Source organism: Peromyscus eremicus, chromosome 5, assembly GCF_949786415.1.
Source record: "Peromyscus eremicus chromosome 5, PerEre_H2_v1, whole genome shotgun sequence".
Taxonomy (NCBI): domain Eukaryota; kingdom Metazoa; phylum Chordata; class Mammalia; order Rodentia; family Cricetidae; genus Peromyscus; species Peromyscus eremicus.
The window spans coordinates 33,166,919-33,182,752 of NC_081420.1; the positions used below are offsets into that span (position 1 = coordinate 33,166,919).

Genomic DNA, 15,834 nt, shown 5'->3' on the forward strand with positions numbered 1-15,834 from the left:
AGCCAAGGCTAGCCTGAAACTTACACTCTTGTTGCTCAGGTTGGCCTCAAACTCACCCTCCTGAGTGAGTTTATAAGTTTGTTTATAGGTTTGTATATAGCTTTGAGCCACCTAATGTAGAATTATAAGGCACTATTTTACCTTTTAAAAAAATGGTTACTTCCTTTGTCTCAGATTGATAAAATATGCTTATACTTTTAGCCATTATGATATGCCAATTTTAGTGGTGAATTTCAATTCCTAACCAGTTAACAGCACTTCACTATAATTGTTGAGTTTGTTTCTTTCTAGAAGTCACTTAAAAATATCTAATGTAACTTTGGCATGAGTATTGAGAAAGCAGAGTGGTCTTAACTACTTTGCTCTTTGTGTGTGTGTGTGTGTGTGTGTGTGTGTGTGTGTGTGTGTGTGTGTGTGGTGTGTGTGTGCACGTGTCCACATATGTGTATGTTTGTACATGTGGAGGTGAGAGGACAAACTCCAATGCCACTCCTTAGCTGTCTCCACCTTGGGCTTTTTTTTATTTGTTTTGGTTTTTTGAGATTAGGGTTTCACTGTGTATACTGGCTGTTGGAACTCATTCTGTAGGCCAGACTGGCCTTGAGCTCACAGAGATCCACTTTCTCTTGCCTCCCAAGTGATGCGATTAAAGGCAAGCACCACCACTACTTGCTCTGTTTACTTTTTAAAAATTGAATTTAAAAAGTGAAACAAACAAACAAGCAAACCAACCAACCAGACTCTATGCAGCTTGTCATTCTACCTTGTTTTTGAGACTGGATCTCTGGATCAGGACTTGCCAAGGAACCTGGGATGGTTGGCTGTTGAGCTCAGGGTATATCTGCCTGTCTCATCTTCCTTGTGTTGGGATTAAGGTGTGTGCCACAGTGCCTGGTTTTATTCCATGGATTCTGGGGATGGGATTTAGGTCTGTATAGTTGGATGGCAAGCATTTTGCTGACTGGGCTGTCTCCCAGTCCTGTTTTTCATACTCAATATCATTCTGTTTATTAGATCTTCGATAGTATTCCTCTTCACATTTCATCTGAATCTTATTTGCCATTTCCTCCCCACCCCCCACCTCCTCAAATAACCAAATTGGTTATTGTTTTGATCCAGTAGACTTGCTAGGTCAAATCCAGAAGTGACTCTTATATTAAACTTCCCTGTATTTCATTCAGGGTTGTTTCTGATCTTGGAAATGTACCCTTCTTAGCAGATGACTTGAGTTACCAACTCATGATAAACAACTGGGGACTGTATACAATCTGACAGAAACCAGATGTTTTTGGCAATTTGCAAGGGAGTGATGGTCTCTAGATTGTTTAAGTCTTTAGCTAAATAGAAGTTCTTTTGTTATATCACTTTTAGGCTATATGAAGAAAGCTATTTTATGTGGAATATACAAATTTAAAGATCAAGTTGTAATTTGAACTTTTATGTATTAAGCCATGGGCTTTGAAGGTTTACTGTGACAGGATAACAGCTTACTAGACAGTTAAGGGAGAGCGAGTTATGGTGGCTTAGGTGTTCTGGCCCTTGGTTTATGAAGCAGGCATGACACACAGACATAGATACCCTGTTGGCATTCTTTGGATGCAGTGACTTCTGAGTCATTGTGTGTGTGGCTCAACCTAAGCTTTTAGGATTGAGAAAGACTATTAGCAATGCTTATCTCTGTAGTGATACACCACTGTCTTGATTTTCATTTTAATTATGACCAGAATGCTTACTTATATAATGAATTTTCAGTAATTACTGGCAGAGTTTTGCCAGTTATTACTTATTACTTAAATGGAAAGTTATTTTCCTTCATTCAGTAAACAGAGTTCGTGCTGATTCTTAACTCCCCCATCTTACTTCTGTGAAACACTCAGTAGGACTATTTTGAAAGAACAAATTCATTATGAGGGCAACCTGCAAGAGAAGGTGCTTGTCCCCGGTGTAGCATGAATCTTAAAGGGTCTTATTAATAAAACCAAACCCAGGGCCAGGTATTGGGGTGAATGCTGGAAGATCAGAAAATCAGATTAAGCCATAGCCACCTCACCTTGCCAATTCCTCAACTGATCCTGTTTCCTCAGACTGCAAGCCTCTGTGTCCTCATCCAGAATGGATCTCAGCTGAACTGATTCTCAAAAGCCTAAAAGCTTAACCAGCTCTAGTTTCTGGTCCTCACACCTTATATACCTTCTTGCTTTCTGCCATCACTTCCTGGGATTAAAGACATGAGTCACCATGCCTGGCTGTTTCCAGTGTGGCCTTGAACTCACAGAGATCCAGAGGGATTTCTGCCTCTGGAATTCTGGAATGCTAGAATGCGTGTGTGCCACCATTATCTGGCCTCTATATCTAGTGGGTGTTCTGTTCTCTGACCCCAGGTAAGTTTATTAGGGTGCACAATATTTTGGGGAACACAGTATCACCACATCCCGGGACCTCCTGTGTCTTGCTTCACACAGGGACTCTCCACAATGATCAGCACTCTGGAGCTGAGAGCCCCTTCCAGCTCAGAATTAGAAAGGAAGTCTGGGTTCTCCTATCCCTCTAGGTCTCCTGTCCTTTTCTGTCTTCTTTCCCAACCTTTCTCCTTGTCCTTCTACTGTCCTGAGCCTAGTTCTCTAAGGGAGACTCCTTTCTAATGAGTCATTTTCAATGCTTTTTAAACAGGCTTAAAAAGCACGGGTACTCAATACCATTGTATCAGCCACAAAAAGAATAGTAGGTGAACTGTAGAGGAAAAGTTAGCTCATGACCAGCATTTTTATTTATCTTTTATTGGTCTTAAGAAGTCATTGTTTTCAAGATATACCTTAAGGAACATTTAAATTCTCTTATAACGCATAGTTTACTCTCAGTTTTTAGTAGGCTCTCCATGATTTGTATTATGTAAATAAACTCCTGAGTCTGAGTAAGCTTAATAATGCACATTTAAACTGTTTGGACTTGACTTGTCTTCCAGAGTTCTGTGGTAAAGAAACTCAAAAAGTTCTTTTGGGGCCTGGAGAGATGGCTCAGAGGTTAAGAGCACTGACTGCTCTTCCAAAGGTCCTGAGTTCAATTCCCAGCAACCACATGGTGGCTCACAACCATCTGTAATGACATCTGGTGCTCTCTTCTAGCCTGCAGTCATACATGCTGTATACGTAATAAATAAATAATTAAAAAAAAAAGTTCTTTTGGGTCCAAAACAACCCAACTTTTCCCTCTTTGTGTTATGCTCTGTGAACTTTTCTTTTGCATCAGCCTGGTTGCCCTGCACATTTAAGTCTATGAATATATGCCTCTTACTATTTTTTGCTGCTCCTCTTGTGTCTCTCACATGGAGCAGTTGTAGAAGAAAAATGCTTTGTTCTGCATGGTGCTGAATTAAACCATGCAGAAGCCTGCAGGAAGCAGGAAGACTGGCATGTCTGGGCTTCAGGCTGATAACTTGAATTGGTTACCGAGTCTCTTGTGACTTCCTTCCATGCCCACCCATGACGAGAGCATACCAATCTGACCCACTCAAAATCTTAGAAATACTGGAAATCTAGGAACAGCTAGGTTTGAAGCCTAGAAACACTGTGTAACGTTCTCAAGGCCAAGTCACAGCACTTGTCCTTGTCCTTAGATACACTCTGCATTATTTTTGGTCAAGAGGTGAGAACCACTAATGAGACATGCTGATTTCCTTAAGCTCACAGTCTGTGGAGTCAGTTTGTTGGGACTCCTTGCCATCCCTTAACCAATGACTTTCTGAAAGTCAGTTCTCCTTTCAAAGCTTGAGGTTCTTTCTCTGACAATGGGAATACAATTGAACTCTCCATACAGGGCGGGATTACATGCAAAGTGTATGTGGCATGCCTGGCTTCCTGCTGACACAATATGTATTCAGTAATGTTAATGATGATCATTATTACCAATTGGGGCTTAATTACCATTGACTTAAGAGCAATTTCTAGTGTGTGTAAAGAAATAGTTTAGAAACTAAGTGTATTTGGATTATAGCAAATATTTGTTGTTCTTTTCTCATGCTCAGAGTGGGTGGTTTGGTGGTGCCCATCATCTTCTTGGTTCAGTGACTACAGCTCTTAGCAGGGAATATGTATCAGGTCTTTGTTCCCATGCTGGATCACAGAAGGGAGATAGTTCATGTTCTCACCTCAAGGTGAGAGGAAGTGAATGATTCTAAGTATTATTAAGAAGGAATCAAAGAAGATGAAACAGGTTTATCAGTTCAAGAGAGAAGAAAGCAATACATGCTTTTCTAGGTCAGGCAAGGCCAGTGAGTGACTGAATGGTCTGGTGCCAAGCAGTCTTCAGACGACTCCTGTAAGCTTTCCTCTGACCTCTGCGTGACCTGTACCCACTTGTGTGCATACACACTTAATAAATGTAATAGAAGTCATAACCCGAGTTTGATCCCTGGGACTTATGTGATAGCAGGAAAGAACCGGAGACCTCCGCAAGTTTTTCTCTTCTCTTTACATGTACACAGTGGCACAAGTCTCTCATTGCCAACAAACAAACAAATAAACAAAGAAACAAATGTACTGTTTTAAAAAATGTATCAGGGGCTGGAGAGATGGCTTAGCAGTTAAAAGCATGTACTGCTCTTGAAGTGGACCCAAATTTGGGTTCCCAGCACCATGTCAGGAAGCTCACAGCCTCTTCCTATAACTTCAGCTCCAGAAGGATGGGATGCCTCTTTTGGACTCTGTGGGCACTTGTATTCATGTGAATATACCCCAGCACAGATGAACACATGTGTTTACAAAAATAAAAATAAATCTTAAAAATTTAAATAGTATGGGGTGATATAAATTAAGCGTTCTTTTGTCTCTAGAGGTTACATTTAAAAAAAATCAGCATTCATGAAAGGTTTTAAAAATCAGAGAAAATGAAAAGGTAGATCTGGGGCTCGTGAGATGGCTTAGCAGGTAAAGGGGCTTGCTGCCAACCTTGTTGACCTGAGTTTTACTCCTGGGACCCACATGGTAGGGAAGAACTGACACCTACAAGTTGTTCTCTGACTGACACATCTGTGCCCAGACACACCCACCCACCCACATACCTAAGTGAATAAACACAAACAAACAGCCTGCAGCTGAGTAGTATATTGGAGGACAAACCCATGCCCTCCCCCGGGGTAAACCATACATTTGTCTGGAAGTTTTTGTAACCCTTTAGTTTCTCCTCCTCTTTTCTTCTTTGCTTTTTAAACCACAAATGGAATTTACTCTTCAATACTTGGTTCTACCTCACTTCATATACAGATCAATACAAGTGATTCCTTGGGGATTGATCTTGCTCTGTAAACATGATGTCCCAGCTCTGCTCTGCTGTTGGTTAGCTTCTCATTGCTGGGACAAAATCCTGGAGGGAATCAGCTCCAAGGAGAAAGGGTTATTTGGACTCGAGGTTTGAGTTCATAGTTACTTTTCCTTATTGCATTTGTGCCTGTGGAGCAGAGCATCGAAACAGGTGTTTGTGATCAGTGGAAATAGTAAAGGTAGGTAGAGGGGAGACAGGAAGGGAGAGAGGGAGAGATAGAGAGATGGAGAGAGGGCGAGAGAAAACAAAAACGTTATGCACATGTGACCGTAGTAACTCCCACAGGTGTGATCAGCTGTCTGATAGGTAGCACCTTCAGACAGAAAGGATTTAATTTCACAATGAATCTAAGGCGCATACTATCTTTGGGGAAAGGAATGGTGACAGGAGACTCCATGGACCAGCAAGCACAGAGATAGAGAGACTATGCCTGAAAGCAGGGCCAGTTACAGCTTTCATGCCTTGACCCTTGGTGGCCCATTTCTTCCACCTGTGACCCCATGTCTTCCATCTATGACCCATCCTTAAGGTTCCACAACCTTCCCAAATAGTACTAGTTCATGCGGATCAAGTGTTCAAGTGTTCAGCCTTCTACAGGCTTCCTATCCAAACCATAACGTCCTGTGGTTTTACATCCCCTTAATAATTCTACCACCACCATAGAGCTGAGTACCAGTGTCCATGCTTTAACACACGGCCCTTTGGAGAATACTTAAGATCCAAACCATGAGCCAGCTATTTATTTAAGCCATCTTTCTCTAAAGGATATATATGCTTTCTAGTTCTTCTTACCTTGTTAATCGTCAATGAAAATTTTAATATATATATGTATATGTGTATGCTTGGATTCATATATGTGTTATGTTTTAGATATGTGATCCGAGTATCCCAAAGAACATTTCAGTTTTTGATTGCTGTTCCTGCCTTGCCTTCCTGAGTGCTTCATCAGTGTGGATGGCAGTGGGGGAGCGACAGGCACAAGTTTTCCTTATTGCTTTGCTTGTATTAAATAGCATCATTTTAAAAGCATTTTCCAACTTGACAGGAAAACATAAGCACTTATTTCACTTTATAGAAAAGTTCAATAAGATCCATGTGTATCAGTGTAAATGTATAACATCAGAAATCAAAATGTAAAACCATGTGCCTATTGGAAGAAAACAGGTATGTTATTTCGCAGTCATGGAAGAGGGGAAATGTCCTAATTGTGAGTCACAATTCTAAGGCAAAATTGGGGAAAAAAAAGAAAAAGAGAAAAAGATGACCAATTTGATGCTTTAGAAGTAGAAAAATGTCATGAAAATTGACCCCCCCCCCAAAAAAAAAGAATTGAGAAAAGTGTTTGACTCCTGTCCTAGATATATCATTGATTTCTCCATAAGCATTAAGTAGCCCAGTAGAACAAATGAAAGGCAGATAAAAAAAAACAAAAGTTCAAAACTAAACATGGAAAGTTTTCCAAGTCATGATAAGAGGAATTTATATGGACCTCTCACTGGGATCCCATTTTCCACCAGATTGTCCAGAGTCCAAAGGGGTGACAACCCATAAAGTGGGCAAGATTGGTGAACAGCACTCACAGGTCCTGTTCCTTGGGTGTACAGTGATATACCCTGTTCACTGAGTCTAACAGTGTGCAAGAACATTTCAAGAATTAGTTTTTGACTCAACAGTCCCACTGTTTTATGCTTATACCAAAGGAAACCTTGGAAAAAGCCACCCCCCCCCATGTACACGTTCATTGGAGCACTGCTTGTAATACTGAAAGACTTTAAATAATGCAGTCTTAAAGTAGAAGTTCCATCCAGCCTCCCTGACACTTACAGGTTCCCAAACCAGATCTGACCTGCTAGCTCTGGCTGGCAGTACTGTAACTGCCCAATCGACTCTGACACTACCCACTTTCCTCTGCTCCCCAGTATTCCCATGCTGCTTGGGTCAGCACTTATGTGTTTTTGATTTGATTAAATGTGATATTTATCTTTTCTTTTTTGTGTTCATTGTTTCTTTTACTAGAAAATGCATCAGATGCAGATTTGTGGCTCCTGAACAGTTGTACTGTGAAAAACCCAGCTGAAGACCACTTCAGAAACTCAATCAAGTAAGTAGGAGGTCCCCATTCTTTTCATTTTAGATAATCGAGGGAAGAATTAATATCAGCCAGTCTTAGCCCAGAAGCCTTTTTTGTATGTGTGTCACAGTGTGCACATGGAGACCAGAGGACAAGTTGCTGGAGTCAGTTCTCTCCTTCTACTGTGAGAGTCTTAGGGTTGACTTCTGGTTGTCAATTTCGGTGGCAGGTGCCTTAACTCACCGAGCCCTCTCACTATCTCCAAATAAGCTTTTAAAAGATTTCTTATGTCACTCTGACTTCTCTTCAGCACATATAAATCTTTTACTGCATGATTCCTAATATTATTAAATACTTAGTATGTATCAAAAAGTATGAGTTGGACTTTAAACAGTTTTTAAAATGAAAACTCTTTCTTCTAATGAATTCACAAATAAATACATCCCAGCTAGATTAAGGAAGCCACTGAAGCACTGTCTGACCAGTTGGACTTTTAAGCTGCTATTGTTTTGAATTTCTCTGATGAACAGTGTTTTACTAAGGAGTTCCATAATGCAATTTGAGCATTTGTGAAGTGAATGTGTCTGCTCTGTGTGTCCTTCTCAGAGCATGCAGGCATTCCTGGTGAAAGTGATTGCCATAGCCCTTTTTCCTTCCCCCTGGCCCTGTTCTAGGTGTGCAGTGTGTGCCATGGAGCTCCATTACGATGCTGGGACACAAGTCCTTGCTGTTTGGTTTGTTTCCTCAATGTGGAAGACTCTTTCTTCACATCCGCTTTGAGTCTTATTCTACCCGCTTCCTTAGCGACCTCATTCTATAAATGATTTCCTCCTAGGCTTCTCTAACTCCATCAGATCCTTTGCACTGCCATTTAACATACTCAGCTCTAGTCAGTCCCGGATGGCTTTGTTACCTATTTTCCACTGTCTTCCTAGCCAGGCCTTTTCTTAGCTTTACTTCTATTATTTATTTATTAAATATTTATTTTTAATTTTTATGTATACATTTGTGTGTGTATCTGTGTATGCCATGTGTGTGCAGGCGAGAGTCAAGGGTGACAGTTTCTTTAACTTCCAGAAAATTTTGAGTCACAGCAGGAGGTAGCAAGGCTGGATGGGGCAGGGATGGAGGGACCTCCAGGAGTAGAAGAGAGCTAAACCACAGCAGGGTTCATTTCTGTGCATTTCCAGAAAATTCTTTCTCTCTCTTAGAATGAGAAATCTGGCATAGTCACAACATTGTCTATAGGACAGTTAAAATTTATTCTTAGACATTTTAGTACTACTGATTCCCTAACTTACAATCTAGAGAAGATGGTCCTGTGATTACAGATTAGTCTAACACTGTTAAGTGTGCTTCAGATACAGCTCAGTGGTAGAGCATGTGTGTGTGTGGAGTCCTGAGTTCAACCCACAGCATCACCAGAACAACACACAGCCCAGACCCAGACAAAAACATAAGGAAAGAATGAAAGGAAAAGAGGAAAGAAAACCCCTATGGAACTTTTTCAGTGGGTTTGGTTGTTGAGTATGTAAGCAGTGTTATTCTTTGGTGAATGAGCCTCAATGTCAGTCTGAGGTGTGGTGAAGCACCACTAATCACAGAAGAAAATTTGTTCTTGGAATACTACAGAGCTAGGAGTTGTGAGCAGGAGTTCCTTTAATGTACTATTGATTGAAAGAAAAATAAAAAATAGTAGTCTATATGATTAAGTATTTGTTAATGGCTTTAAAGGCTTTTGATCCCTATAACCAGGTATTATTAAAGTAACACTTCAACTGATATTTGATTTGATTCCAGAGTAAATATGATCAGGTACTGTATAAAAACAATTCACACTGAGAACATGTCACACTGAGAACAAGAGTGATGTGTATATAGTGATGGGAAGACTTTTGTCAGTGTTCCGCTTTACATACATGCCTTCCTGCTTCTTGCCATCTCCTAACAAGAAAAGATAAAGATGATTAGTTCGTGACCCTTATGTAGTCTCACATTATTACATGTATGTAACAATATGTTACATACATTACTGTTACCTGCCCTCATCCTGTTGATCCATCTCTTCAGCCTCCAGTCTTGTATGTATTTTGTGTTGCTTTATGCTTTTCAATAGGGTGAGGTATTTGCCCATCTGTGATGGCCAATGATTTCTATTAGAACATTAAAGTCCTTTTTCTTCCTGGATCCCTTATCCATAACAATTGCTTTGCTTTATCAATATTTAAAAGTAAATTCCCTCTGGTGTGGGGATAGAGCCCACTCTACCGCTGGGCTCCACCTCAGGGCCTGGAACATGCTGTAATGTGCTCTGTCATTAAGCTCTGTCCTGGCCTGTCACTAATTCTTGCCTGTCATGTCTCTGAGCATCAGCTTTTGTTCCTTTCCAGTGTATTCTTGGTCTTTAGTCACTGTTTGCCTTTAATTATCTATTGTCCATCACTCATTTTCCCCCTGAACCATGAGTTAGAACCATTCCGCTCATTATAAAGGGGTAACTGGAACAAAGGTGAGCGACAGGGTGTGTGTTTTTCATGTGCTTGATACAAGTCTCATTTGTGATCCAGCAGTTGTGTGTGTGTAACAACTGTGCGCTCTCTCTCTCTCTCACTCTCTCTCTCTCTCTCTCTCACACACACACACACACACACACACACACACACACACACACACACATGTTTCTGAGGTTTTATGGTAATTATTGATCAGATTGATGGAATCATAGAAGTGTTAAGTAACAAAAATAGAAGTGAAGCTGGCCTCGAACTTTGAACTCTTGTTATTGGCTGAACTAGTTCAGATAAAACCGCTGAGGGGCTTGTGTTTCATGATGCTGCCTGTTGGATCACTCTGTTTCTTTTTTAGTTCGTTTGATCCATTATTTTTTCACTGTGGTTTAAGCAATATGGCCTTTAACTTGAGAGACCCTTGAGTAAATGAAAAAGATCAAAAGTTTGAAAAAAAAATTGCTCTTAATGAGAGTATCAAATCAGAAAAGCCTTTGGCTTCTGCTTTACAGAAGTGTGGAGTCTTTCTCATGCCGCCTAAAGGAGGTCATTCGGAGGCTGGTCAAAATAAACACATCTTGTGTGTTCCATGTCAAGACAGGAAGAGCAGCCAGCATGCTTTGATCATGGACTGATGACCTCTGTTTGACCTTGTACCTTATTACCCAAATGGGCACAGTGGCCACGCCAATGAAGCAGACAGACAAGAGGCATTCCTGTTTTGAACCACTTTTGCCCAGAGAAACATGATAATGCTGTCAGGATGGGTTAGATAGCCAAAGAAGATGACTTGCATGAATAGGTGAAAATAAAGAGAGAGATGGACAGAGCAGAAAAGGAGGCCTGAAGTCCGGCTACCTGCTTTGTCTAATGCCTTTTTTCTGTAGGGAGCGAGGCCTTATACAGTGCTCTGCCTTGCAGAGTAATAAATGTCTTTACTCTCAGTCCTACTGTGGAAATAGTGTTTGTTTTATGTGAATTTATCTCTGAGTTCTTCATAGATTGACAGAGGAACAAGAGTGCTGTTTCAGCCAGAGTACATGAAGTAAATTGCTTTAAAAAATAAGCTGAGCTGTTAAGAATAGACAAGGGCTTGCTCTCCAGTTAGTAATTAATCACCCTGTTGAAAAGAAAGTGAAAAACTCAACCAATTACATTCTTAACTAGATTCACTAATAATTATCATTTCTTTTTAACTATGATTGCTTTGGTTACTTTTAATTTTTATCCAATTTAAATGAAAAATATTTGGTAGAAAATAAAACCACACTGGGCCTCATTTGACTTTTTGTAAGAAACAGGTTAGCTAATTCAAGCTGTTGACACATGTGCGCGCACACACACACACACACACACACACACACACACACACACACACACCGAGGAAGGAAGGAAGGAAGGAAGAGAATGTTTGTGTGAGAGAGTGTGGGCATGCACAGACCACAGCGTGCTTGTGGAGGTCAGAGGATAGCCTTCAGCTGCCTGTCCTTGTCTTGCCACATTGTTGGGGACAGGGTGTCCTTACCGGTGTTTAAGCTAGGTTGGCTTCTGTACCTTTCCTGCCCCGCCTCCCATTTCCGGTAGTTGTAGCAGGGATACAGATGCTCTTCTGCATTTGGCTTCTGCATGGCTTCTAGGGATCTGAACCCAGCAGCAGGCCTGAGCAGGAAGCACTTTGACTCACTGAGACATCTCCCCAGCCCACATTTGGTCTTTAGTTCTGTGTCTTGTTGAACCATAGCCGTTTTAACTTACCTACTTGTATGAGTGGCTTGAGTTGATCTCAGTGTTTTGTTGTAGGAAGTGTAAGGAGCAGAGAAGATGAACCCTTGGACCTCCTCCACCAGTGCAGTCTTGTTGCTTCAGCTGTTGCTATACACCAATTTTCTTGTGATGAAGTTAGTTGGAGTATTGGCCTGTGTGGCTCTCTGTGTTTCCATCAGGCACTGTAATAAGGTGGTGTTTCCTCTAACCAGTGCTCTGCTCACTTGGTGTCATTCTCCTCCCATTGTCCACCTGTTCCCATCATTTGGGTACTGTAGCAGACTGGCTCCTTCCATGTCTGTTTCAGACCCTACCTTTCCTTCCAAGATCTGGGCTTGTGTGCTTCTTGAACATGTCCATGTTGGTGACCACAGATACCTGAGGCCACTATACCAGAGTCTCCTGTTGTTTACCCTATGTTGGCCTTAAGCCCTTAATCCTTCTGCCTCAGCTTCGTGGAGTACTGAGAACTCTATATGCTACTGTTGGTATTACTATTTACTGGTTTTGTTTGGTGGCATCATCTGGAAGTTTCTTTGGTTCCTGTTTCCTTCCTGCCTTCCCTCAGCCCATTTCTCCTCTTTCCAGCCCTGGCCCGTTGCCGTTTACTTACTCATGTGATCAGTGTTCCTTTTGGAATCAACATCAAAACAGCATGCTCCCATGTTCTACCTAATTCGCTCGCGCCGGTTGCAAGCCATCTGAATTTAGTCTGTTCTGTCCTGAGGATCTTCGGCTTTTGTGTAATAGAAACCCTTTAAACTCGTTAACTGAGCTGACTTTCTGTCCTAATTCATTATTTGGCTTCCTTAAAATTCCTTTAATGTCCCTCATCCTGCAGCTATACAATAAAAACCTCATTTCTCGGCATGAAATATTTGTGGTTTGTTTCTTGCCTGCCTCTCCTGCCTCTCTTCTTGTTGTCCCCCCTTTCCTCCACACTGTAAACCTTTGCATGCACACAGTATGTCTGCCCCTACTCTCCACATCCAGCCCTGCCACCATCCCACAGCCTCAGCTTTCCCCTCAGATGCACAGACATGCTTTTGCCCTCTCACTTCCCACCCAGGCTAATCTGGCTTGGCAAATAGTTTATTTTCAGAGCTCATGTCCAAAGTAATAAGGTCTGTGAGATCATCTCCCTTTCGAGGCAGAATCTCTAACTGAACCTGTAGCTTACTGATTTGGCTAGACTGGATGGCCATGAGGTCCCAGATAGCCTTCAGTGTCTGTCTCCACAATGCTTGTTTACTGGCACATGCCACCATGCACATGTTTTCAAATTGGAGTTCTAAGGATTGAATTTGGCTCCTCAGTCATTGCCCCAGCTTAAGAAGGCCCTTCGGTATGGTCTTTGACTCTCAGACTGTATTGTGTGATTTTATCTTTTTCCATTTGTAGAGTAAGGTACTTATGGAGTCTTTAAGCATGGTCCCCCAAGGTTGCTGTGGGTTCTTTGTCAAAGATAGGATGTGTTTTTAAAAATAGAAAATCAGAGAACATCCTGATTTTCAAATATTGTGTTGAGGGCCCTCTTTTAAGAAGGCTGGCTTACTTACAGGCTAGGAAGGAACTTCGCTCTCTTGTTCTGAAGAGGTGAAAGCTAGTTTTTGTCATAGTTGGCCTCCAGTGTCTTTCCTGAGGGATGTTGGAACAGCATTGAGAACACCTGTGCCTTGGAGTCACCTGGCTATGCTGGTAGCTCTGGGCTATGAATGTCAAGACCTTCTTCTCTACCAAACTAAACCATCCAAGGCAGCTTCGATATTGTACATCTGGGTCATGTTGAGTCAGAGGGAAGGAAAGGTGGTGTTTTGCCTTGAGCTTGAGACACAATGGTTTTCTTACTTACTACGTATTTCTTGAATTTGTCTAAATTCAAATTCACTTTTCATTTTGGGGAAGGAGCAGTCAAGTCATTCCTTTTGCTGTTGCTACCTCCACAGCTCTTAGTCAGATGTGTTGTTATTTACATGGTGTGTGTGTGTGTGTGTGTGTGTGTGTGTGTGTGTGTGTGTGTGTTTGTTTGTTTTTGTTTGTTTTTTTTGAGACAGGGTTTCTCTGTGTGGCCCTGGCTGTCCTGGAACTTGATCTTTAGACCAGCTGGCCTAGAACTCAGAGATTCTCTCTTGCCTCTGCCTCCCACGTGCTGGGATTAAAGGCATGGGCCACTACTACCCAGCACTTGTAACTATTATCATTACAGCATTACCTTACATTTGAACATCAAATTGTTTATGGTTTCTGTGAAGGAGCAAAAGCCATCAGATCTCACCAAACTAAAAACAAAAGACGTGTAAGGAAGTCGTTGTGTTGGGAAAGTTCAGTTCGTATAGTAGGTTCTAGGAGGAGTGAGTGGCACAGTGGTGTGAGGAAAGAGAAACTGTCGGTCTGATTTCTGAGGCATCCCAGGTCTTTTGCAGACGTGCTGCTAACTAGTTACTGAAGAGTTATTCGCTGAGTTCAACCCAAAGCTGATCTGATGAAGCCCAGGTTTCTATGGTCAGTTGTTCATGGGTTGGCTGTGGTTATCACCCACCATATGTGTATTTGTTGTATTTGCATTTTATTCAGCTGTCACAGTTCTGATTAGTCTACTCTCCGCTGTTGTGAGGATTTCTTTACCTCCTCACTCCCTTGAGCTACTTTGGAATTGAAAATACTATTGGAGGAATGAGCTTTCTATGAACATTAAATGAAACTTAAATTTTTTTTTCTCTTTTGAAAGTGAGGACTGAGAGTTATGGCCGTGTAGAACCCTTTTTACATTGCTTGTCCTGTGAGCATAGAGCATAGAGATGTATGGAAGGGAGGAAGAGAATTATCTTAGGTTGTATTCCAGTGAGGAAATTTGATTGAAAAGAAACTAGAAAATGTATTTGAATTCGAGGTTGGCTTTTTAAAGGAATAGAAACGAAAGGAACTCACAGATTAGTCATTGAACTTGCATATAAGGAACAGAAAAGCACTTGAAAGGGAGCAAAGCAATTGAAAATGCAGAGCTGGGTTGTGGAGTTATCTGAAATCTTTTTGGAGAATAGTATTTTGCATATTTCATGATTACTGTCACATCAACAGTTGCTTTGTTTTTGGCATTCTATGCAAGAGAGTGAGTGAAAGAGGTCAGTGTATTCTGAATGGCAACAGCTGGTTGATAGCGCTGAATACTTACATAATTAAATATATGTGTTGGCCCTTGTCCTAACAGCTCAGGAGGTGGAGGCTCTGGAAGGCATGCAGAAACTTGCTTTAGCAGGATCAGAGAAGAACTTATCATGATCTAAGCCTGTTCTTTCAGAGTGATTTCCTGTTGTTTTGGTTTGAATGACATTCTCCTTAATCTTGTGTGTTTGTAAACAGCCCAGAAAAGATGACTCTGCTTTTTCTCCTATTGTATTCTGTAAGTATGACAAATGTAACTTTTCCACAGAGTTGTTGAATAACTGATAATCAACAAAAGAAAAGAAAAACACATTTCCACTTAGCACATGCTACCCAAATATGAAATATTTATAGTTTTGGGTGTTCTCTGGGCCACACTAATGAGGTTTCTTAGACTGGCGAGTGCGTTGAGGTACAGTCTTCTGTGATTTAGGAAAACTGGCTAGGGCGGCAGTGGAGGAAAAATACAATATTCAGGCAATATGCAGTCCCGCTTATGGCTAGTGAATGCTTTAGGACTTTGAGGTAATAGCTGTAATATGAGTCTTCCTGGAAGTTTACTTCCCTTGTAACTTTACACTGAGGCTCTGCTGTAGCTGTGGGGACAAGATGGGAGCTCGATGAACATTGGAAAGAAGATGTAGGCACAGTCCATCACAGCTTGTCTGTCTTCCCCTTATCCATAACTCAGTATTGTAATATTCTTGCCTGCATCCCCCTTCAGTTCTCAGGGGCAGCCACTGTCAGTACCTCAGGCAGTGGATGATGGTGATCCTTGAACAAATGAATGAACTGACTTGTATATTTGCTTCCCTGGACATTTATCTTCCTGATCCCCTCCACCCTCTGCCTCTGTCAGACTAATGTCTTCCTCTGGATTTTCAAAGAACCTTTTCTGTATCTCTTTCTTATTAGATTGTATTACTTTGCACTTAACTTCAGAAAATGTCATAGAAAACCTAATAAATAGAGGCTTAAATAAGATAGGGGATTTATTTTTCTGATATAATGCCA

General features: G+C 41.3%; 1 protein-coding gene across 1 annotated transcript in view; it reads left to right on the forward strand.

The window, feature by feature from the left end:
* Cdkal1 (CDK5 regulatory subunit associated protein 1 like 1) overlaps positions 1–15,834 on the forward strand; it is a 586,163-nt gene that overhangs the window by 96,226 nt on the left and 474,103 nt on the right. The window contains 1 exon segment of the mRNA XM_059263232.1: positions 7,333–7,417. Coding sequence (XP_059119215.1) covers positions 7,333–7,417 — 85 coding nt within the window.